At 43.4% G+C, this 23,515-nt stretch overlaps 1 protein-coding gene across 1 annotated transcript in view; it reads right to left on the bottom strand.

Moving 5' to 3' along the window:
• Positions 1-23,515, bottom strand: part of LRBA (LPS responsive beige-like anchor protein) — a 568,467-nt gene that overhangs the window by 450,956 nt on the left and 93,996 nt on the right. The window contains exons 30-32 of the mRNA XM_044300361.1: positions 17,933-18,063; positions 5,650-5,728; positions 3,780-3,913 (exon numbers count right to left, since the gene is read on the bottom strand). Of these exons, the coding sequence (XP_044156296.1) occupies positions 3,780-3,913; positions 5,650-5,728; positions 17,933-18,063 (344 nt within the window). The remainder of the gene's footprint in view (positions 1-3,779; positions 3,914-5,649; positions 5,729-17,932; positions 18,064-23,515) is intronic.

The following is a 23,515-nucleotide window of genomic DNA, read 5'->3' as shown; positions in this document are numbered from 1 at the left end:
GGGGGACTGATGTCAGCGGGGGGGGGGGACTGATGTCAGCGGGGGGGGGGACTGATGTCAGCGGGGGGGGGGGACTGATGATCACGGGGGGGGGGACTGATGTCGCGGGGGGGGGGGACTGATGTCAGCGGGGGGGGGACTGATGTCAGCGGGGGGGGGGGACTGATGTCAGCGGGGGGGGGGGGACTGATGTCAGCGGGGGGGGGGACTGATGTCAGCGGGGGGGGGGGACTGATGTCAGCGGGGGGGGGGGGGACTGATGTCAGCGGGGGGGGGACTGATGTCAGCGGGGGGGGGGGGTACTGATGTCAGCGGGGGGGGGGACTGATGTCAGCGGGGGGGGGGGGACTGATGTCAGCGGGGGGGGGGGGGACTGATGTCAGCGGGGGGGGGGGGGACTGATGTCAGCGGGGGGGGGGGGACTGATGTCAGCGGGGGGGGGGGACTGGATGTCAGCGGGGGGGGGGCGGGACTGATGTCAGCGGGGGGGGGGGGGGACTGATGTCAGCGGGGGGGGGGGGGACTGATGTCAGCGGGGGGGGGGGACTGATGTCAGCGGGGGGGGGGACTGATGTCAGCGGGGGGGGGGGGACTGATGTCAGCGGGGGGGGGGGACTGATGTCGGCACTGGGGGGGACTGATGGCACTGGGGGGGACTGATGGCACTGGGGGGGGACTGATGGCACTGGGGGGGACTGATGGCACTGGGGGGGACTGATGGCACTGGGGGGGACTGATGGCACTGGGGGGGACTGATGGCACTGGGGGGACTGATGGCACTGGGGGGACTGATGGCACGGGGGGGACTGATGGCACGGGGGGGACTGATGGCACGGGGGGGACTGATGGCACGGGGGGGACTGATGGCACTGGGGGGGACTGATGGCACTGGGGGGGACTGATGGCACTGGGGGGGACTGATGGCACTGGGGGGGACTGATGGCACTGGGGGGGACTGATGGCACTGGGGGGACTGATGGCACTGGGGGGGACTGATGGCACTGGGGGGGACTGATGGCACTGGGGGGGACTGATGGCACTGGGGGGGACTGATGGCACTGGGGGGGACTGATGGCACTGGGGGGGACTGATGGCACTGGGGGGGACTGATGGCACTGGGGGGGACTGATGGCACTGGGGGGGACTGATGGCACTGGGGGGGACTGATGGCACTGGGGGGACTGATGGCACTGGGGGGACTGATGGCACTGGGGGAGCTGATGGCACAGAGGACTGATGGCACAGAGGACTGATGGCACAGAGGACTGATGGCACTGGGGGAGCTGATGGCACAGAGGACTGATGGCACTGGGGGGAGCTAATGGCATAGAGGACTGATGGCACTAAGGGGAGCTGAGGGCATGGAGGGGGCTGATGGCGCTAAGGGACTCATGGCACGGGGATGATGATGGAATGGGGGGGGGGGCTCTTTCACACGGACGCCTTATTTTTGGCCCGCATAAGAGGCGGGTGCGTTGCGGGAACACCCGCGATTTTTCTGCGCGAGTGCAAAACATTGTATTGCGTTTTGCACTCGCGTGAAAAAAATTGCGCATGTTTGGTACCCAAACCCGAACTTCTTCACAGAAGTTCGGGTTTGGGATCAGTGTTCTGTAGATTGTATTATTTTCCCTTATAACATGGTTATAAGGGAAAATAATAGCATTCTGAATACAGAATGCATAGTAAAACAGCGCTGGAGGGGTTAAAAAAATAAAATAAAAATTTTTTACTCACCTTAGTCCACTTGATCGCGAAGCCGGTATCTCCTTTGTTGAATAGGACCTGTGGTGAGCATTAAATACAGGTAAAGGACCTTTGATGACATCACTCCGGTCATCACATGGTCTTTTACCATGGTGAATCACCATGGTAAAAGATCATGTGACGTACCATGTGATGACCGGAGTGACGTCATCAAAGGTCCTTTACCTGTATTTAATGCTCACCACAGGTCCTATTCAACAAAGGAGACACAAGGAGATGCCGGGCTTCGCGATCAAGTGGACTAAGGTGAGTTAAAAAAAATGTAATTTTTTTTTTAACCCCTCCAGCGCTGTTACTATGCATTCTGTATTCAGAATGCTATTATTTTCCCTTTTAACCGTGTTCTAAGGGAAAATAATAATGATCGGGCCTCTATCCCGATCGTCTCCTAGCAACCGTGCGTGCAAATCGCACCGCATCTGCTTGCGGATGCTATGCGATTTTCACGCACCCCATTCACTTCTATGGGGCCTGCGTCGCATGAAAATCTCACAATATAGAGCATGCTGCGATTTTCACTCAACGCACAAGTGATGTGTGAAAATCACCGCTCATGTGCACAGCCCCATAGAAATGAATGGGTCAGGATTCAGTGCGGGTGCAATACATTCACCACACGCATCGCACCCGCACGGAAAACTCGCCCGTGTGAAAGGGGCCTAACTCACTTACTTGGGAGGAAGGGATGAAATGGGTGTGGCCTAAATGGCGTCAACTTGCACAAAAGTTTTGGCACAAAATTCGGTAGCAAAATAAAGTGTTAAAGGGAACCTGTCACCGGGATTTTGTGTATAGAGCTGAGGACATGGGTTGCTAGATGGCCGCTAGCACATCCGCAATACCCAGTCCCCATAGCTCTGTGTGATTTTATTGGGTAAAAAAAAAAAAATACGATTTGATACATATGCAAATTAACCTGAGATGAGTCCTGTCCCTGACTCATCTTACATACAGGACTCATCTCAGGTTAATTTGCATATGTATCAAATAGTTTTATTGTTTTTTTTTTACAAAATAAAAGAACACAAAGCTATGGGGACTGGGTATTGCGGATGTGCTAGCGGCGATCTAGCAACCCATGTCCTCAGCTCTATACACACAATCTCGGTTACAGGTTCCCTTTAAAGCAATCCGGTAGGCTGTTCTGTCAGAGGTGCATGGGAGCTATGGAAAAAATATAGCGCAGCAAGCTATATTGTTTCCCTAGCTTGGAAACATGCTATCTTGCTGTGCTACATGGTTTCTGTAGGTTTCAAGCACAACAATAGCAGCTACTGAAACAGTGAGTGGCGCACACTCTGCTGTCTCCCATCCAGCTGGAAGTTGGGACTGTGCCTCATCTCGCCTTAGTAACCAGGGATGAGATAATCGCTCATCCCTAAATAAACAGTAATACATTAATTTTGGTTTTAAAGGGGTATTCGAGGATTGAACCATTTCTAATCTCCCACTCTTGGGGACTCCTCCCTGTCCATGGCCAAAGATTACATGCAGGGACCAAAGAGCAGTAAGGATAGCGGTGAGCCTATGGAGCTGGATCCTTGCAGCGAGGAACAGGTAAGTATGCTTCTGTTTACAGGTCTGAAGGAGGGGGGTTCTAAATGTAAGTCAATCCTGTAATACTCATTTACAGCAGCCAAAAATAAGTTTCTGACTAAGTATGCCTCCATGTAGGGTAGGCTGCCCCGCAACGTACACTCTCTTATTTCAAAAAAGCTAATCTTGAGAAATCCCATGTGTGCAAAAGAAATTTCATGTGCGCTGTGGGCAGGGCTGTATTCACACTAGCTTTGCACTCTACAGGGAACCATTATACCAACGTTCAATCCTCAAGAAACAAAATGTACAAATTAAGTGAACCGATGTGCATTTAGAACGAACAATAATATAATACAAGCACTCACACACTGAGGTCCTGCAAATATTTACATGCATAAAAGCATGCAACTAATAGCATAAAACAGCAATATTATCGAATTGAGTCATTCCATTAACAGCAGCATTATACTTACTCGTCCCCTCAATAAGTAACTCTTGGCCATGACTTCCTAAAAGGGTACGAGAAAGAAATGGGGCGAAGTCCACAAATATCTCCCTCAGGAGTGGAGCGGCCTTTTCCAGTGCATGTTCCAATCTCTCTGTAATACTAATAGTAAGAAAAACCTTTACTTAAAAGACAGAAGAAACATTTGCATACACACTATGCTTAGGTGTCCCCTGCTTTTAATAATCCCTACTTCTTAGAAGTGTCCCTTGGCAATAAGATGATCAAAAAGTGTCCCCTTGCTGGGTCCCCTAGTAATCAGTTGTAGTCTGGTGTGAAACCTTACATGTCTAATAACATATGTAAATATACTAATGCATCGCGCCAGTGGTTTAACAGCCCACTGATTATCCCGAACAATGTTAGTGCAGGCAGGAAAGGACAATATTGTTTTGAACAAACTCTGTTTGGGGGCTGTGCGGCTACAGAAAAAAAACAAAAACAAATTTACAACAAAAAAAAAGGGAAAAATTTGCATTTTTGAAAATTTCAGATTGTCCGCTTTTAAAACAGATAGTGATACCTCCTAAAATAGTTATTATTTTACATTTCCCATATGTTTACTTCATGTTTGGATCATTTTGTAAATGACATTTTCTTTTTTTGGGATGTTAGAAGGCTTAGAAGCAAATCTTAAAATTTTTAAGAAAATTTCCAAAACCCAGTTTTTAAGGACCCGTTCAGGTCTGAAGTCCCTTTGTGGGGCTTTTTAGAAACTACACCCCTCAAGGTATTCAAAACTGATTTTACAAACTTTGTTAACCCTTTAGGTGTTCCACAAGAATTAAAGGAAAATGTAGATGAAATTTCCGAATTTCACTTTTTGGCAGATTTTCCCTTTTAATCCATTTTTTTCCCGCTAACAAAGCAAAAAACAGCCAAACAAAACTCAATATTTATTATCCCGATTTTGTAGTTTACAGGAACACCCCATATGTGGTTGTAAACCGCTGTATGGGCACAAGGTAGGGCGCAGTAGGAAAGGAACGCCATATGGTTTTTGGAGGGCAGATTTCACTGGGATAATTTTAAGTTGCCATGTCACATTTGAAGAACCCCTGATGCACCCCTAGAGTAGAAACTCCCAAAAAGTGACCCCAATTTGGAAACTACGGGATAAGGTGGCAGTTTTGTTGGTACTATTTTAGGGTACATATGATTTTTGGTTGCTCTATATAATACTTTTTGGGAGGTAAAAGGTAACAAAAAAATAGCCGTTTTAGGTAGGGTCTCATTTTTTGCGGGATGAGATGACCGTTTAATGGGTACTATTTTGGGGTGTGGATGACTTTTTAATCACAACCTACTTCATCATCCAAAGGATGAGCTTAATGTGTGCCAAAATATAACACAACCAATTAAACAGGGGATACACATATACAAAAATGACAAATTTTATTGGGTAATAAATATTACAACAAAACATAGACAATTATAAAATGAGTAGAAGCAGTGCAGGCAAGCGCTGCGATAAGCAGCTCATCACCAGACACAGGATATAAGAAATCCAAATTAAAGGGGAAATTCAAAAGATTACATGTGCCGCTAATTGCAGACAATATTGAAACCACCCCCCAATAGATGCGCTAAATCACGCAAGGCAAAGGCATTTTTGGGAGATCCGGTGACGTACCGGGGCTCTCCATTGGGCTGCCAGGAAGCCCGGTGACGTCACCGGCACTGATGGCTAAAGCCCACCCATCAGAGCCGGTGACATCACCGAACACACTGCCGGGCGGAAGTTTCCGCCCGGCAGTGTGTTATTGAAAACAAAAGAACCCTTGCCCTGCGCGATCAACCCCTTTAACCAATATCTACAGGGAAATCAATAAGCTTACCTCATGTGGGAAGCAGAATCTTCTGGTACAGAGTCAACAGCCTGGACAGATGGTAGCTTTGCATTGGATGATCCGCTGCCTATAGAAGGAAGAAGACGTTCAAGTAATCATTTTGTTTCAGGTATACTTCTGTGAAGCAAATGTACCCCATGGCTTTAGAGAGAAGAAAACCTCTGGAACCCTCACCTTTTAGGAGACTGGTTTAGCATTGCGTTCCTTTCTAATATATCCCTTTAATGGGGCCACAATACAGGTCAGTGGCTGGTGCACTGTGCAGGATAAAAACAGGGAAGGAGATACAGAGCTAAACCAGGTGGTGCTCCCAAAAGGCTGGACTCCCACCCATTAAATCAATGACATTCTAGTGGCTTTCTATAAAAAATAAAATAAAAAATAATGTAAAAAGGGAAAATTCAAAATAAAAAAATTGTATGAAAAGTTATGATAGCAGGAAGAAAATAATAATACAATCACATTTTTACATACATTACCATGAACACTACTTTCAGATCCTACTTCCCAAAAGAGAGAGTAAGGGTACTTTAACACTAGCGTTAGTCTTTTCCGGTATTGGAATCCGGTAAAGGGTCTCAATACTAGAAAAAAGAAAAAAAAACTTCAGTTTTGTCCCAATGCATTCGGAATGGAAAGCAATCAGTTCAGTATGCATCAGGAGGTCTTCCATTCTGTCCCTTGTACGGTATTTGACCGAACAAAATACTGCATTTGCCAGATCTGGCATTAAATTTCCATTGAAAATGTGCAGTTCTTTCTAGCTTTGAAAAAAATTCAATACTGGATCAGTTATTCCGGATGATACCGGAAAGATGGATCCGGTATTGCAATGAAAAGGTACGTATCCAGAAAAGAAGAAAAATAAAATAAAATAAAAATATATCCATTTGAATACGGATTTCCGGATCCGGCAGGCAGTTCCGGCAATGGAACTGCCTGCCAGATTCTAACAACGCTAGTGTGAAAGTAGCCTTACCTAGAAGCTTAACCCTTTCACCCCACTGAAATAAAATCTTACCTAATTAGAGTATGCAAGTTTATGGGGAGTGAGGAAACACTTTCTGAATAGACCTGTGCCTCACAATCTACATGCCAGATAATTTCCTCTAGTTAAGTCGAGAATGGGAGGATTAGCTACCAATTTATCTAAAGGTCCTTTCACAAAGATCTGCTGCCCAGCAACAATGGATATGTCTGGGCATGACTGCAGCAGCCATGACTTGTCCCGGTATAGGGGAGGTGATTGCAGCATTTAAGTACAGTTTCACCTGCCCGATAATCAGGCAATTATCAGGAATGGTTTGGTTTGTTCCTCATAACTGCCTGAACAATAGTCCTATATAAAATGACCATGAAGTGTCCATGGCCACCTTTACTTCTCTTATATCAGATTATTGAACAGTGCCTAGTATAAAGACTACACTTCCCAGAATTCTGCACAGACATCAAGACAGAAAGGATTCCTGGGAGATACCAGCTCTGAAGCTTGCAGATATGTGAATGCAGCTCTAGGATATAATACTGGATGTAATTCAGCAGGAGAAAAAAAAATAAAGAAAGAAATGAATGAATTTACAAAGTTGGACAACTTTTTATGTAGACAAATATGTGAGGGGAACAATACTTATGTGATGCTGGCTCTTTGTGATCACCACCGTCCTCCTGTATCTGGCTCCTTACTCTTGTGCTATGGCAGTCCATGACAGTCGGGGTCACTACTCAATCCAGTCCACGTTGGCCTGCTCTTCATAGGCAGTTAGGGCAGGAATGCAAAACATACAACCTATGGCAAGCCACCCTGGGGTATTTAAGGCACCTTCCCCTTTGAGCCTTTCCTAACCTCTGCCTATTCCTCATATGGGACCTGAGCTGCTTTCTCTGACCTCGTGCTGTTTGTTGGATTACAAGTATGCCTGCTCCCAAATGTGGTTTTGCCTGAACAATCAGAGTTCCACGGTGTTTGTCAGTAGCCACTTAACAGAGACTTCCCCAAGTGATAATGGCCTAGTGCAGTGATGGTGAACCTGTTAGAGACCGAGTGCCCAAACTGCAACCCAAAACCCACTTATTTATCACAAAGTGCCAACACTGCAATGTAACCTGAACACTACAGCCCAATATAGTATATCTTCCATGTACTTTTTATTTTAGCTATAATAGCCTGCCTGCATTCAATGTGCTTCCTGTGCTGTTCATAGTGCGCCCTACGCTGATGAATGGCAGGAAAAGTCTAAGGCATATTGGTATACACCAAATACTTTTTCCACGGTGCGGGTGCCCAGAGAGAGGACTCTGAGTGCCGCCTCTGGCACCCATGCCATAGGTTCGCCACCACTGGCCTAGTGGTTCCCCTGTAGTGCTGTCCTGATTTCTGTATAGGGGTTAAAGGGTGATGACCAAAGGGACTTAGATAATGCTTTAAGGCTAGTTTCACACTAGCGTTCGGCTGTCCGCTCGTGAGCTCCGTTTGAAGGGGCTCACGAGCGGACCCGAACGCTTCCGTCCAGCCCTGATGCAGTCTGAATGGATGCGGATCCGCTCAGACTGCATCAGTCTGGCGGCGTTCAGCCTCCGCTCAGCAGGCGGACACCTGAACGCTGCTTGCAGCGTTCGGGTGTCCGCCTGGCCGTGCGGAGGCGTGCGGATCCGTCCAGACTTACAATGTAAGTCAATGGGGACGGATCCGTTTGAAGATGCCACAATATGGCTCAATCTTCAAGCGGATCCGTCCCCCATTGACTTTCAATGTAAAAGTCTGGACGGATCCGCTCAGGCTAATTTCACACTTAGCTTTTTTTTGCCAATATAATGCAGACTGATCCGTTCTGAACGGAGCCTCCGTCTGCATTATTATGATCGGATCCGTTCAGAACGGATCCGATCGAACGCTAGTGTGAAAGTATCCTAAGGTGTAGCCCCACGCTACACCCGAGCATTGTGTTTGAGCTGCAGGTAACATGTTATAGAGCAGAAGGTGCTGGGCAGATTGATATATAGTTTAGTGAGAAAAGATTCAGTGAAACATTTAATTTATATCTCTGCTCATTCCGGTCTTTAAAGTTATGGAGGAGGTCCTATCAGTGATTGACAGCCTGCTCTCTATGAGCATTCAGAGATAGCCCGAAGTCACTGATAGGACCACCTCTTCAAAGCCCAGCATAAAGAGGAATTAAAGTGATTAAGTTACCTGTTATTTCCCATAAAACTACGGTATATATCAATCTGCTCAGCTCCACCTGCTCTATAAACACCGCTTGTAGCTTACATTGCATTTTCATGGTAACAGGCTCCCTGTGCATCCGTGTGCTTTCCGCAAAAGACAAAACATGTCCTATTCTTGCCCATGAAACCACTGAAATCAATGAGTCTGCAAAAGATGCGGATGCAACACAGAAGTAAAATACACAAAATACATATGGCTGTGCACCTGAGCCCTAAACATAGGCATTACACGTGTAATGCCTGTCAGCCAAATGTTACCAAGCTGGCTATTTCCCTTGAGAACAAAGTATGGGCATGTTGCAATCCAACATGCCCGATTCTCACCCCAATATAGTCCCACATCCATTTGTTATGCACATTAAATAATCAGCCAGTTCTTACCGACAGCTTTAAAGGGAATTAGTCAGCATGATCTTGGACTATTATCTGCAGTAATACATGAGCAGTACTGGAGATTAGGCGTCCAGATGACAATTTTTTAGGTTTCTACTGCCCCCCATTCCTCCACTATCAGCGCTCAGAACTGCACTGAAATCCATTGTCAGTGGTCCTCTCCATTATGTTAGCAGAGCAGTCCTGACTATGGATTTCAGCGCAGCTTTCATTGCTGACAGTAGAGGAAACAGGGCAGTAAGAAAATAAAACAGGGAGTTCTGGACTCACTTATTACTGCAGATAATAGTTCAGAATCGTTCCGACAGATTAGGCCCTGCTGACATCAGGGTCTGAGTCTCCATTTGGTGTGAACGCTGGGAAAAAGCTTCCAGAGTATACTGGCAGAAAACTATATAGCATCTCACTTTATGCAGTGAGATAAGTTACTAATAGACTCCCACTGTAAAAAAAAAAAAAAAAAAAAAAAATACTGCCCGTGTAAATATATACACCCCAAACGCAGGCTCAAAATGTAATGTGAACAGGGCGTAAACACCTGATGTTAAAGAGGACCTTTCACTAGAATAAAACATCTAAACTAACTATACAGACATGGAGAGCGGCGCCCAGGGATCTCCCTGCACTTACTATTATACCTGGGCGCCGCTCCGTTCTCCCGGTATAGCCACCGGTATCTTCATAGTTAGGCTCCACCCAGGGGAACCTGCCGGCCTCTCCTTCTCCCATGCTGTAGCGCTGGCCAATCGCAGCGCTCAGCTCATAGCCTGAGAGAAAAAAAAGCCTCTCAGGCTATGAGCTGAGCGCTGAGATTGGCCAGGTCTACAGCATGGGAGAAGGAGAGGCTGGCAGGTTCCACTGGGTGGAGCCTAACTATGAAGATACCGGTGGCTATACCGGGAGAACGGAGCGGCGCCCAGGTATAATAGTAAGTGCAGGGAGATCCCTGGGCGCCGCTCTCCATGTCAGTATAGTTAGTTTAGATGTTTTATTCTAGTGAAAGGTCCTCTTTAAAGGGGTACTGACACAATTACATAGTATCTTAATATAATTCAGCATTAAAGGGAACCTGTCACCTGGATTTTGGGTATAGAGCTGAGGACATAGGTTGCTAGATGGCCGCTGGCACATCCGCAATACCCATTAGCTCTGTGTGCTTTTATTGTATTAAAAAAACTATTTGATACATATGCAAAATTAACCTGAGATGTTTCGGAGTTTGAAAATATGACTCTTCTCTGGTCACACATGTAAGATATGACTATAATGTTAATTTGCATAAAAGGCCGGAAGTACAAAAATGCATAATACCTATTGAATTCATCTGCAAATGAATATAAAAGTGTAATTTATATGCTTAGGGTAACACAATGAACATTTAGAAACGCTCAGTGAGGGTAGCATACAGGTTCCCTTTAAAAAACAAGTTAATATTCTCTTTACTTCATTATGATGGCATCCCCTGATGTTTAATCTCTATAGTAATGTTGTGCATGTCCACCTACTGAGCTGAATGACTATGGTCGCACATGCTCAATCACATTCTTCAACTGCCACCAGCCCTATCTACGGTTACAAGGAGAGCGCTGTAGAAGAAAGGCCACACCACCTGAGCTGAGGTAGGGAAAGAGCTGCAGCAAAAAGGACATGCCCCTTGAGAAAGGACACATCCCCTAAGCTCCAGCCTGAAGAGAAACAAGCAGAGCAACTGGAGCAATGATTCAGAGATCTCTGGATCCACGTGAGGTACAGGACAGGTTCTAGCTTTGTCAGAAAGAGATTGTCATGTATTCTTATGCCATTAATCATGGCATAACTGGTGTACATGCAGTAAAAGTTATGCCATATGCTCTCTGTATAAACTTACAACTATGTGTGTCAGAGTTCCAGGAACTTTCAGCATTCCATAAAAAAAGATGGATAAAAATCTGATTTTCACTGTGGCACGTGTTAACACAACATGATAAATCTAACACTACACATGTAAGCAATAAGTACAGTAGCCGTCCAAACATCTGGAACCAAACCAGCTTATCTCGCTCATCCTTTCACTGATAAACTGGCTCCTTCAAACTGACAGTTTTACAGACACTCAGAAGAACATAAAAGAAGATGCAAATAGATCATCAGCCTAGCACCCTTCTCCACACAGCCTCCTGAACATTCACAGTCCCCGAGGCTCGAGACAAACAATGTCTTTTCTGATGCCTCATAAAAAGAACTTAAGTATTTGTATGTTCTCTGATGTGATGGAAATCTGGTAATCTCACTCCAAAGATCCTATATATTTAACATTTCAGTGTGAATTCCATTCTCTACCAATTAAATGCATTGTTTCTAGCCATTATTCAGTATGAATGTCTTCCCCTGAATCTCACACCACTACCACCACCAAAAAAAATAAAAATAGATAATAATGATAATAAACAACACACAAAGAAAGCCTAAAGGTAGATTTAAAGAGGCAGATTATTAGGAACAACGTTCCTGACGATCTACTCGTGTAAAGGTTCAGCCGATCACCCGATTAACAAGCGAAATGCTCGTTGGCATATGATAGGCAGGATCACATCATTACATCTACTGTAGAGCAGTGTAGTGAGGCCCCGTCTCCTCACACCCCTAAACAGCGCTGCAAGCCGAGGTAACCAGCCCTGCTCACGTTGTAGGACAGATTGCTTGTGGCCATTTCAAATAATTCCCAGAGAACCCCTTTAATGTGTCACAGGAAAGATGTGATCACCTGATGAATGAGCGAAGGCAAAGCATGCCAGTTTACGGTGGAGCTAGATGAAACAGATGTCAGGTAAATCAGTGTTTCTATCTGTAGCGTTCTCGAGCATAACGCCACCTTTCTACAGGGCGGCCTACGAAAAAGTAGCCTGCCTCCAGCAATAGTATGAACGAGCTGACAAGATGAACGAGCAAGTGGATGTTTTTTTTAATTACCCACAAGTCACAAAAGATGCTGAAAGTGTTCCCGGTTCACATCTTTGGGCACGTCGGATTATGTTGGTGATAATGCGGATAGTGTTTGTGATGTTCTCCATGCGTTCAGCCAAGGGATGTGGATTGTTAGCGTGCACTTTGTTTTAAATTTCCCCACAGATAAAAACCGCATGAGGACAAGGCTGGGGAACTTGGTGGCCGTCAGCCCTTGCTCACAGGTCGCTCCTCTGTAAACCGTTCATGAACCCGTACCTGTGAGTTCCGTGAGGTGTGGCATGTTGCCCCATCTGGTTAGAAAAAGCAGGACATTTTTTTTCTTCTGCAGCATCACTGTTGAAGAGCTGCAGGCGGTATCAGCCAACATAATCCGAGGTGCCCAAAGATGCATAGATGTGAATGGGGAACCTTCAGCATCTTTTGTGACTATGGTTTCTTTGCGTTTTCGTTTTGTGCTCCCTGCCTTCCCAGATCCATAACTTTTTTATTTGTTTGTTCACATAGCAATATGAGGGCTTGTTTTTTGCGGGACAAGTTGTACTTTCCAACACCACCATTTAATATTGCATATGATGTAGTGGGAAGCGGGAAAGAAAATTCCCAATAGGGTGAAATTGCCCCCCCAAAAAAAAAAAAAAAAAAAAAAAAAAAATTCTACCGCAGTTTTACATTTTTTTTTTTTTTATTATTTATTTGCGACGTTCGATGTACGATAAAACTGACTGGTTACTTTTATTCTACAGGTCAGTACGAATCCAGCGATACCTTATATGTATAGCTTTTCTTGCGTTTTGAAAAAAAAAAAAAAAGAAAAAAGTGGGGGGGAAAAATCTTATTTTTTTGTCGCCATATTTTGACACCTATAACTTTTTTTGTAGTTATGCGTACGGAGCTGTATTTATGTAATTATGTGTACGGGCTGATTTTTTGCTGGGCGATCTGAACTTTTCATTGATACCATTCTGGGGTGTGTATGACTTTTTGATCACTTTTTATAAAAAAAAAATTGGAAGAAAATGAAGTGACCAAAAACATTTTTTTATTTCTTTTATTATTTTAATTTTATTTTGGGAAAAGGGGGATGATTTGAATTTTTGTGTTTTTTTTTAATAGTTCCCATAGGGAACTTTAACATGCAATCATTAGACTGCTGTTATCATAGACTCCAATGCACTTGCATTGGAATCTATTATGATTTTACGACTTTCTTATGGAGCCCTATTACAGGCAAGGGCTCCATAGGAAATACTATGCAGCAGCCTCCTGTCATTCACAAAGACAGGGGCTGCTGCACACAGACTCCGGTTCCTCCGATCGCTGCAAAGGGGAGCCGAAGCATCACCGCAAGCACATGCTTCCTGTGTTTCACACGCTCAGATGCCGTGGTCAGGATTGACCACGACAACTGAGGGGTTAAATGTCTGCCGACGGCATTACTGCCTGTTGCGAACATGAGCCGCGGGTGTCTGCTATGAGAAGCAGATGGCCACCTGCGGCTATGGCGCCCGCAGCGCTCAGGAGCGGGCACCATCTTTAAAGACCTGGCCAGCGCCGTACATGTACAGCACTGGGCGTTAAGGGGTTAAAAAAATAATCCACTTGCTCGTTCATCTTGTCATACTATAGTTGGAGGCGAGCTACTTTTTCATGGGCCGCCCTGTAGAAATGCTGCATTAAGTTTACTTAAAGGACAAAAAATATAAAAAAATAAGTCCTTTTCCAGCTCAATCCCTACCTTACTCCCTTTAGTACACTTCTTATACTTTGTATGTTTATACCATTCTTTTATAAAAAGAAGTGCTGTATGTGATTTTATTTCTTTTTTTATACCATCGCTGAAGGCAGGCTACGTTTTAATGGGCCACCCTGTATATGTCAGAAACCCCTTTACAATTATAAGTAACATTTTTGAACATTTACAAGCCAGTGACATAACTACAAAAATTAACATAATCATGCTCTCCGGAGTATCTAACATGGAGAAAAATGGTGCCATAAGTGTACTGCAGATGAAGAAATGAGAATGGACGTCAGAGCCGTATGTGTGTTTCTGCATGCATCACCGAGTGTTTTCCTTGGACTATTAGCTGTGTTTTATCTAATAGATGATTGTTACCATTTCACATAATTATATTATTGCTTGTATATGACTAGTCTAAATGTTGAATGTGGAGCTGGCAATAATAAATACTTTCTTGTTTTCTTAAATGTCTCATTTGGATTCATTTTCTTTCATTTTGCAATGATCTCACCGCTACGTTATATTTAGGCTACAATTATGTCAATTATTTGCCACAGTGTGTCTGGAGATTTCAGTTTGACCAGTAAGAATATGCACACTCCCCTCCCTCTGTAGCCCATCAGGGCAAATTACTATTACAGATTTACTAGACATACGGCAAGGGCTTTGCCGGGACCATTTTGCATATTTTCTATATTGTGTTCAGCTGTCAGCTATACTGAAGCCTGCAGGTAGTGTTCACAATGTGCAAATGCATTTATTTTATTCATTTCATGTCTTGTGTGTTGCTTTGCCGGAGAAACTTAAAAGGGTTTTCCAAGATTTTAATACTGATGACCTATCCTCTGGATTGGTCATCAGCATCTGATCGGTGGGGATCATCAGAGGCACAGTGGGGAGGGAGAGACTTCTCCACTGTGCTGCTGAGGAGAACATGGCGCTCGCTGAGAGCAGCGCGGGCCATGTTCTCTGATACTAGTCTGTGCTACTGTGCAACCTGGTATCAGTAAATGGCAAATCCCAGTATCGAGTCGATCAGGGTACAAAAGTACCAATTGGGTATCGATAATTTGATACCCGGTGCAACCCTGGTTATAGGTTCCCTTTAATCACTTCCAGACCGGGCCATTTACCCCCTTCCTGACCAGGCCTAATTTTGCAAATCTGACATGTGTCACTTTGTGGTAATAACTCTGGAATGCTTTTACTTATCCAAGCCATTCAGAGACTGTTTTCTCGTGACACATTGTACTTCATGTTCATGGTAAATTTGAGTCAATATGTTTTACCTTTATTTATAAAAATAAAATTAAAGTTAATGAAATTTAGAAAAAATTCTAAATTTGAATCTCTCTGCTCTTAAGACAGATAGTGATGCCTCAAAAAATATTCATAAATTAACATTCCCCATATGTCTACTTTATGTTGGTATCATTTTGGCAATGTAATTTTATTATTTTAGGACGTTAGAAGGTTTAGAATTTTAGAAACAATTTTTGAAATTTTTCTATAAATTTCCAAAGTCAACTTTTTAAGGACCAGTTCAGTTCTGAAGTCACTGTGTGGAGCTTACATAATAGAACCAACCCATAAATGACCCTATTTTAGAAACGACACCCCTCAAACTATTCAAAACTGGTTTTATGTTGTTAACCCTTTAGATTTTTCCTGGAATACATCAAGGGTTAACAACAAAACAAACCTCAATATTTATTACCCCGATTCTGAAGTTTACAGAAACACCCCATATGTGGTCATATACCGATGTATGGGCACATGACAGGGCACAGAAGGCAAGGAGCTTTTTTTGTTCAATGAGCTGCGTGAGGGCTTATTTTGCACGGGACAAGTTGTAGTTTTTATTGGCACCATTTTGGGCTACATTTGGCTTTCTGGTTGCTTTTGATCTCTTTTTATGGGAGGCGAAGTTACAAAAAAGCAGTTTGGTGTAATTTTTCAATTTTTTTTTATACTGTTTACTTGATGGGGTAGATCCTGTGATATTTTTATAGATCCGGTCATTACAGACGGTTAATAACAAAAACAAATATGTAGAAAAAAAATATTTTTACGTTTTAGAAAATAAAATTTTTTAGAAAAAAAAAATCATGTTTTTGTGTTGGTATTTTCTTAGAGCCATATTTTTTTATTTTCTGGCTATAGTCTCAGGTGAGGGCTTGTTTTTTTGCAGGATGAGTGACTTATTTTGTGGTACGGTACATACGACTTTTTGATTGATATTATGTCGTTTTGTTTGTGAGGTTACCAAAAAAAGCTGTTTTGGCATAATTTTTTACACCGTTCACTTGATTGGGTAGATCATGTGATATTTTTGTAGAGCCAATTGTTACGGACGTAGCAATACCAAATATGTCAATTTTTTCACGTTTTACACAATAAGAGCATTTTGATCTTTTTGATTGATTAACATTATGTTTTTTGGGAGGAGAGTTAACGGAGAAAAAAAAAATCTGTTTTGGCGCAATGTTTGTTTATATTTTTACGGCGTTCACCTGATGATATATTATTATTATTTTTTTATATGTGAACCTTTTTTTTTTTTTTTTTCAAAACACAATATTTTTTTATTTTTTATTTTATTTTACACTTTGTGTCCTCCATAAAAACATACAAGACTTCTAGGGGACATTTAACTTCATTTTTATTTTTTTTTACTATTGATTTTTCCTGTAACTGGGGCTGACGTAGAAGCCCCAGTTACAGTGGAAATACATCCCCCCCCCCCCCAGAGAGGCTGTACAACAGAATACTGCACTGTACAGCCTCAGTGAAGGGCTGATCGTGGTATATAGAAGACCCGACAGCTCCTACACTTCCCGGCGGTCACATGACCACCAGGCAGGGACAGGAGGCGGCAGATTGTTTCCTCAGCTGTATACACACCCAGGAACACTCCCTGGGAGTGCCCTGCTGTCACTGTTATGCAAGTGCGAGTGCAAAACATTGTAATGCATTTTGCACGCGCGTGAGAAAAATCGGCATGTTTGGTACCCAAACCCCAACTTCTTCACAGAAGTTCGGGCTTGGGATCAGTGTTCTGTAGATTGCATTATTTTCCCTTATAACATGGTTATAAAGGGAAAATAATAGCATTCTGAATACAGAATGCATAGTACAATAGTGCTGAAGGGGTTAATTTTTTTTATAATTGAACTCACCTTAATCCACTTGATCGCGCAGCCGGCATTTCTTCTGTCTTCTTTCTTTGCTGTGTGCAGGAACAGGACCTGTGATGACGTCACTCTGGTCATCACATGATCTTTTACCATGGTGATGGATCATGTGATAGATCATGTGATGGACCATGTGATGGATCATGTGATGGACCATGTGATGGACCATGTGATGACCGGAGTGACGTCACCACAGGTCCTGTTCCTGCACACAGAAGAGATGCTGGCTGCCCGATCAAGTAAATTAAGGTGAGTTAACCCCTCCAGCGCTATTTTACTATGCATTCTGTATTCAGAATGTTATTATTTTCCCTTATAATTATGTTATAAGGGAAAATAATAATGATCGGGTCTCCATCCTGATAGTCTCCTAGCAACCGTGCATGAAAATTGCACCGCATCCGCATTCATTTCTATGGGGCCTGCGTTATGTGAAAAACGCACAAAATAGAGCATGCTACGATTTTCTAGCAATGCACAAGTGATGCGTGAAAATCATCGCTCATGTGAACAGCCCCATAGAAATGAATGGGTCGGGATTCAGTGCGGGGGCAAGGAGTTCAACTCACATACTCGCCCGTGTGAAAGGGGCCTTAGTTTGCCTTTTTATGTTTTTAGTGGTATTCATTCTAAACTAATAAAGTCTATACAACTCTATTCTGTCCCAGGATGGTACCAACATCCTTTCCCTGCTTGTGACCCTTATAATAAATTTACAGAACATAAGGCCATGCTGTGAACGAACAGAAACGTCTCACTGGCATTTACATACCTGAAGAGTCTCTGTCTGTTTCTGCCGTTTGGGAAGCTTCCATTGATGACACGACACTGACAGCATGCGGCACGGCACCGAGAGGAGACGGCGTGGGGGCAGCAGACTTCTTCTGGGCTATTACAACACTCCTGCAAAAAAAAATAATAAAATAATGAGCATCAACACAGAATGAAATGGCTATTACCATTTTAAAATTGGCTATATAAAAATAAATAAAAATAAAAAAACACATTACAGAGCGTCTTCCACAGATGTTATTTTTTTTTTTTTCTACATAGGACTGACAGAACAGGCAATCATTAGATATGGATTCTATAGAGTCTGAATTTGAAGACTAGAATAAAGACGTAGCTGGTATTGCGGTATGTTCCCCTTGTACAGTCTAATTATGCCACCATATTATCTAGACGTGCATTAATTTGCTGGCACTTCTTACATAGATAAAGACTTCTACAGATTATTACGGAGAAACAAATTTGACATCCGCTGCTTCCTTTGAACACATTTTTCATTATTTTTTTGCTTAGGCGCTAACTACATCGGTATGGGTAGACATCGCAAATCAAATCTGTTCTCAAGGCCAGCAAAGCTGATTAGAACGTTGTCCTCTGAGACACCTTGATACTTGATGACATGCAAGGCTTCCTTCCGTCTAACCAACTCCATTTCCTTAATACACAAGTCATTGTACCATGACAAGTGAATACAGCGATAGCCAATTATTGCGCAGAAACCTTCGCGACCATTAAGAACTTCATCTCATAAATCAGAGAGCTCTTTCTATACAATGTCACCAGCCGAGTTCCACCAGACTACAAAATTCAAAATTAAGCTACACTTATCCCTCCGCTGTCATATTTAAAAGCAATGTGTCTCTTAAGTGCCCAATGTGAGGACGGCAAGGATTTCAAAGAGGGGCTTACATCACTTCTGACAGGACAAGGGTGAAAAGACCAGCCACCATAAATATTCTCAGGCATAAGGTCAGTGTGTTATTAGTCCCAATTATGCTGAACTGTAAGAAGGCTTTGTGGGGCAGATAATTATTGCCTGTTGAATGAGCACAGATCACCAGACCCGGCCTGACTGCATCTTGGCTTCACAATATGTGCTTAAACTCAAGACTATACATTACCTGACACTGTTCTTAATTTGCCTCTTTAGATGGATTTAAAACCTGCATATAGCCAAGGAGCCATCTTTTTAGAGTATGTTCACAGGTCACAGACGAGCCTATGGCAAAGCAAACCTGATGGGGATCAACACGAGAGCTCAACAAGGTCATCATGCCGATTTCTGGCATGGAGGACTCTGGCGGATATGCATGAAGATAAGGTTTATTCACCGGGACTGATCAGCTGGCTGTTTAGTGCAAAAACCGCAAGGATGAGCCTGCTTATCACTCCCCCGAATGTGAATAGGGTTTAAAAAATAAATAAAAATCACATGCATTGAATCTCAGATGTAAGTCCTGAGATTCTCTGTGCTGAAATACTCAAATCCTTAGCTTGAATTGGGTCTTAAAGGAGTTACCCACAAATTTAACAGTTATTTTACTTAATTATCTACCTATCTGGAGGATTTTCTTCCACTTCTATTGGTGGGCAGTGGCTCAAACGCCTGCATCACCCAGAAAGCACTGCAATTGTTACCGCTTTCCTTGCCTGCATAGAATGAGTATGCTCCGATGAGTATGCACAAAGTCGCGCATAACTTTGTTAAATAACTTCAGTAATTGATTTATTTTTTTTTTAAGTGGAAACTGAACCCTGCTTCGGTTCCGAGGTACTAGTTCCCAGGTCTGCCTGGTCTCTGGCTGCTGCATCCTGGCAGAGAAGTGGCCACACGTGCACGGATATCTCCATTCCCTGGCAGTCAGAGGTGAAATATGTAGGTGTCCGATTCTGGGGATATGCCACAAAGGTCCATGTATGAAATAGTCTTCTAATTACTAGAATATATGTCTGATATTAGAGAATGAGACTAAATGTGATATCTAAGGTAATACTACTTCTTAATCTAAAGAAATATACAGATTATAGCCATCTGCTAAACTATTAGCTTTATAAATGAAAATCTCTGGATGCGCAGTCAATAGAAAACCTTATACCTTCATCTACTTTGTATTTCCTATGGAAAAAAAGGGCTCCGTCTACAGGAAGCACAGCGCTGCAAACTGATGACCTGGCTGTAGATACAATACATGCTTTACGTGGGATCAAACGCTTATTCCTCTTAATATGATAGTTTAATGTGAATCATGGAAACAGTTAAAATCTCATTAGAAATAAATATGCCCTTTTATCAATCAGGTTAGGATCAAAGACATGACAGATGACCATAATCAGTCCTCCTGACACGAGGCCTGTCATCCACGGGAACAAAACCTCTCGGCATGATGACCTCAGAACGGAGCGTTATATATGTTTAGCACATATTATATACAAGTGGGAGGATAATCTACATCATCTTGGAATGTAAGCCTGCGTTTGTCAGCATGCTGCAGATACTAATAAGGAATACAGCGCCACTGCCTATGAAGGGTGTGGTCAGTATACCAAGGGGCGCATGCTGCATGTATTGCCTATTAGCTCTGTATTTGTAAGGCTGAAAATATACTGTATGCGCATGGTGTAAGGGGCTTTAGTTTTCCCCCTTGTTTAAAGATTACCGTATTTTTCGCCCTATAAGACGCACTTTCCCACCCCCAAAAAAGTGTGTGTGGGGGGTGGGGGGAAAGCAGTGCGTCTTATGGGGCGAATGCTGCGACCGTCCGGGGAATAGGCTGAGAGGGAGGAGGGGCTGGCATCTGTTTCTGTAATGGCAGCGGGTCCCGGGGCAGTCACTGTATTCTACTACACCGGGCCCCGATCACTGTAGCATACGGTAATCATATCTAACTTGTCGGTATTGTTTAAAGTATTTCAATCATCTTAAATCTAGCGCTGTACTACTTACTACTAACTTCTTGCAGTCAGGAGGCCCGGCGGGCGGGCGCTCTTAGCATAGCTCACTACGCTCACTGAGCCGCCCACTTTATGAATGAAGCAGGCGGCGCAGGTGCAGTGAGCTACGCTACGATACTTTGGATGCCTATTTGATTAGGAAAACAGTATTACTGATTAATAAAGTACATTACAAAATGTTTAGGCCATAAAGAACATTTAAAAAGAAGCTTTTAGAAAAGGTTAGTTATTCTTTAACAGTCTATACAAGGACCCAGCTTATGCAGACAATCTCCTGATATTTTATTGACATGATTATTAGATGATATGAATGTTTATAGACTTGTCTAAGGTTTGGTGTCTTTTTTTTTATTTTTTTACTTACAGAGGACCTGTGTCACGTGTGTGGGAGGAAAACACCACACCGAGCATAGGAGGGAAAGAGGATACTGGAATAAGGCCTGGAAACTAGGGAAGGAAGATGGACACCTCCTAGAGAAAACCCTAACTCCAGTCCTGACAGACTACCAGTATAAACGGGCCCCAAAGGTAGGCAAGTTCATACACGGATACCTAGAATCCTATCTCACCCTATAGGACCCTGGAACTAATGTCAGAACTGAGTCTACCTGTCGCTCTAAAGGGAAGGATGAACAGGAGTCTCCCTCAGGCCTAATGACAAACAGGGAACACACACATAAATATAAACAAAAACACTTCTCTTCAATCAAGCTTTGGAACTCAACCGAGAACCAAACACAAGCTAACCACAAGTCCAACAGAAGCTATAAACCGCACAGCATAGTGGGAGAAACAATAAATAGAGAAGGTCAAATGACCACAATAGCCACACCTGGGGAAAGAAGGCGTGCCAAGCACCAGAAACAACACAGACATCATTTGATCCAAAAGGAAAACATGTAAGATCAAACCACGTGTTGCCAGTCTCCCAGATCTCCAGCCACCTGTCGCAGGAACATCTGTATGTCTCGGTATGTCCGTCACAACCAGTCACCTCTCCTGACATGACGGTTTTAGTAACTAATTGCATTTTCCATGAAATAACAATTCTGGAGCATCTATTCTCATCACTCTATGCTATTCCATTCCTCAGTTACTACTACTAGAAGTTTAATGAATCGGCAACTGGGTGTCATCAGGCTGTGCAGGGGTTCCTGCACAGCCTGACATTATCCAATCAGTGCTGCCATTGTTAAGGCTACTTTCACACTAGCGTTTTTTCTTTTCTGAGGACGACTTCCGTCCTAGGGGCTCAATACCGGAAAATAACTGATCAGTTTTATCCCCATGCATTCTGAATGGAGAGTAATCCGTTCAGGACGCATCAGGATGTCTTCAGTTCAGTCTTTTTTGACTGATCAGGCTTTTCAGAAAACCGTAGCATGTTGTATTTTTACCTCCGGCCAAAAATCCGGAACACTTTGACTGAACGCTGACTTTTCCCCATTGACTTGCATTAACGCCAGATCCGGCGCCGTGTGTTCCGTCAAACCGGATCCGGCTTTTGCATGTTAAAAAATGTCCATTAATGGCGGATCATTTTTTTCCAATGCATTTTTTTTTTTTATTGTGATCAAAATTCTGATCAGGATTCAAATGTAATCCGTTTTGCCGGTTCCAGCGGGCAGTTCCGGTGATGGAATTGAACGCCGGATTCAAACAACGCTAGTGTGAAAATAGCCTAAGACTGAGCAGGGACACACCGCATTAAATGGAATCTGTCACCCTGAATTTGGACTACTATCTACAGTAATGAGTAGAACTGCAGAAATGGAGTCCACATTACTATTTATTATTTTCCTACAGCACTGCTCCCCCGGTGTCAGAGCTGCAGTGAAATACATGGCCAGGACAGCGCATATTATTGCAGCTTTGCGAGTAGACGGTGGGGGAATGGGGGCAGTAGGAATAGTGATCTGCACTACTTATGTGCAGTGCTACTCATGTATTACTGTAGATAATGGTCCAATGGTGACAGATTCATCATAATAAAGTCCTAGTACAAATAACTGAGCAATGAAACAGAAGAACAGAGTTACATGAAAAGAATGGTTATTACATGGGGAATGCAAGTACTTACCTAAAACAGACATGTCAGGAGAGGCGACAGGTCCTCTTTAAAGGGGATGTCTGACCAAGAACAGACAGCTCCATAGCGGTATCCTGTGGCCAATTAAACAAAATCTAAACAAAAACCTAACGTGTGAGTGGTTATGCCGTTCCCAGCTGCTTCTGGTCCAGTGTGGTCGCATGAATGACATTCACTGGCCTCAGATGTCACATGTGCTAGAACAGGCAGTGACATCCCATTTTGGCACATGTGACTGCAAAGGCCAGTGAATAGCTGCAGCAGTCACAGAACCAAGCCACCTCTGGTCCAGCAAGGACAGCGGACTTTTTTTTTTTTTTTTAACTGGTCATGGTTACCACCAATGGATTTTGTCAGCTCCTAGGCTGGACGACCCCTTTAATATTTTAATGCAAATTATTTTAGTGCCATAGAAATAAATACAAGATGTTTTAGCAATTCTTTCTTCTGCAGAGAGCTCGAGACAAGAAACCAGAGACTGACCTTTATCTGTATACATTTCTGGCACCCACTAATCGCCAGGAT

The sequence above is a fragment of the Bufo gargarizans genome, chromosome 1 (genome assembly GCF_014858855.1).
Source record: "Bufo gargarizans isolate SCDJY-AF-19 chromosome 1, ASM1485885v1, whole genome shotgun sequence".
In the NCBI taxonomy this organism is placed as follows: Eukaryota; Metazoa; Chordata; class Amphibia; order Anura; family Bufonidae; genus Bufo; species Bufo gargarizans.
The sequence above is the reverse complement of the archived record's forward strand: the minus strand, read 5'-3'. Positions and strand labels throughout refer to the sequence as shown.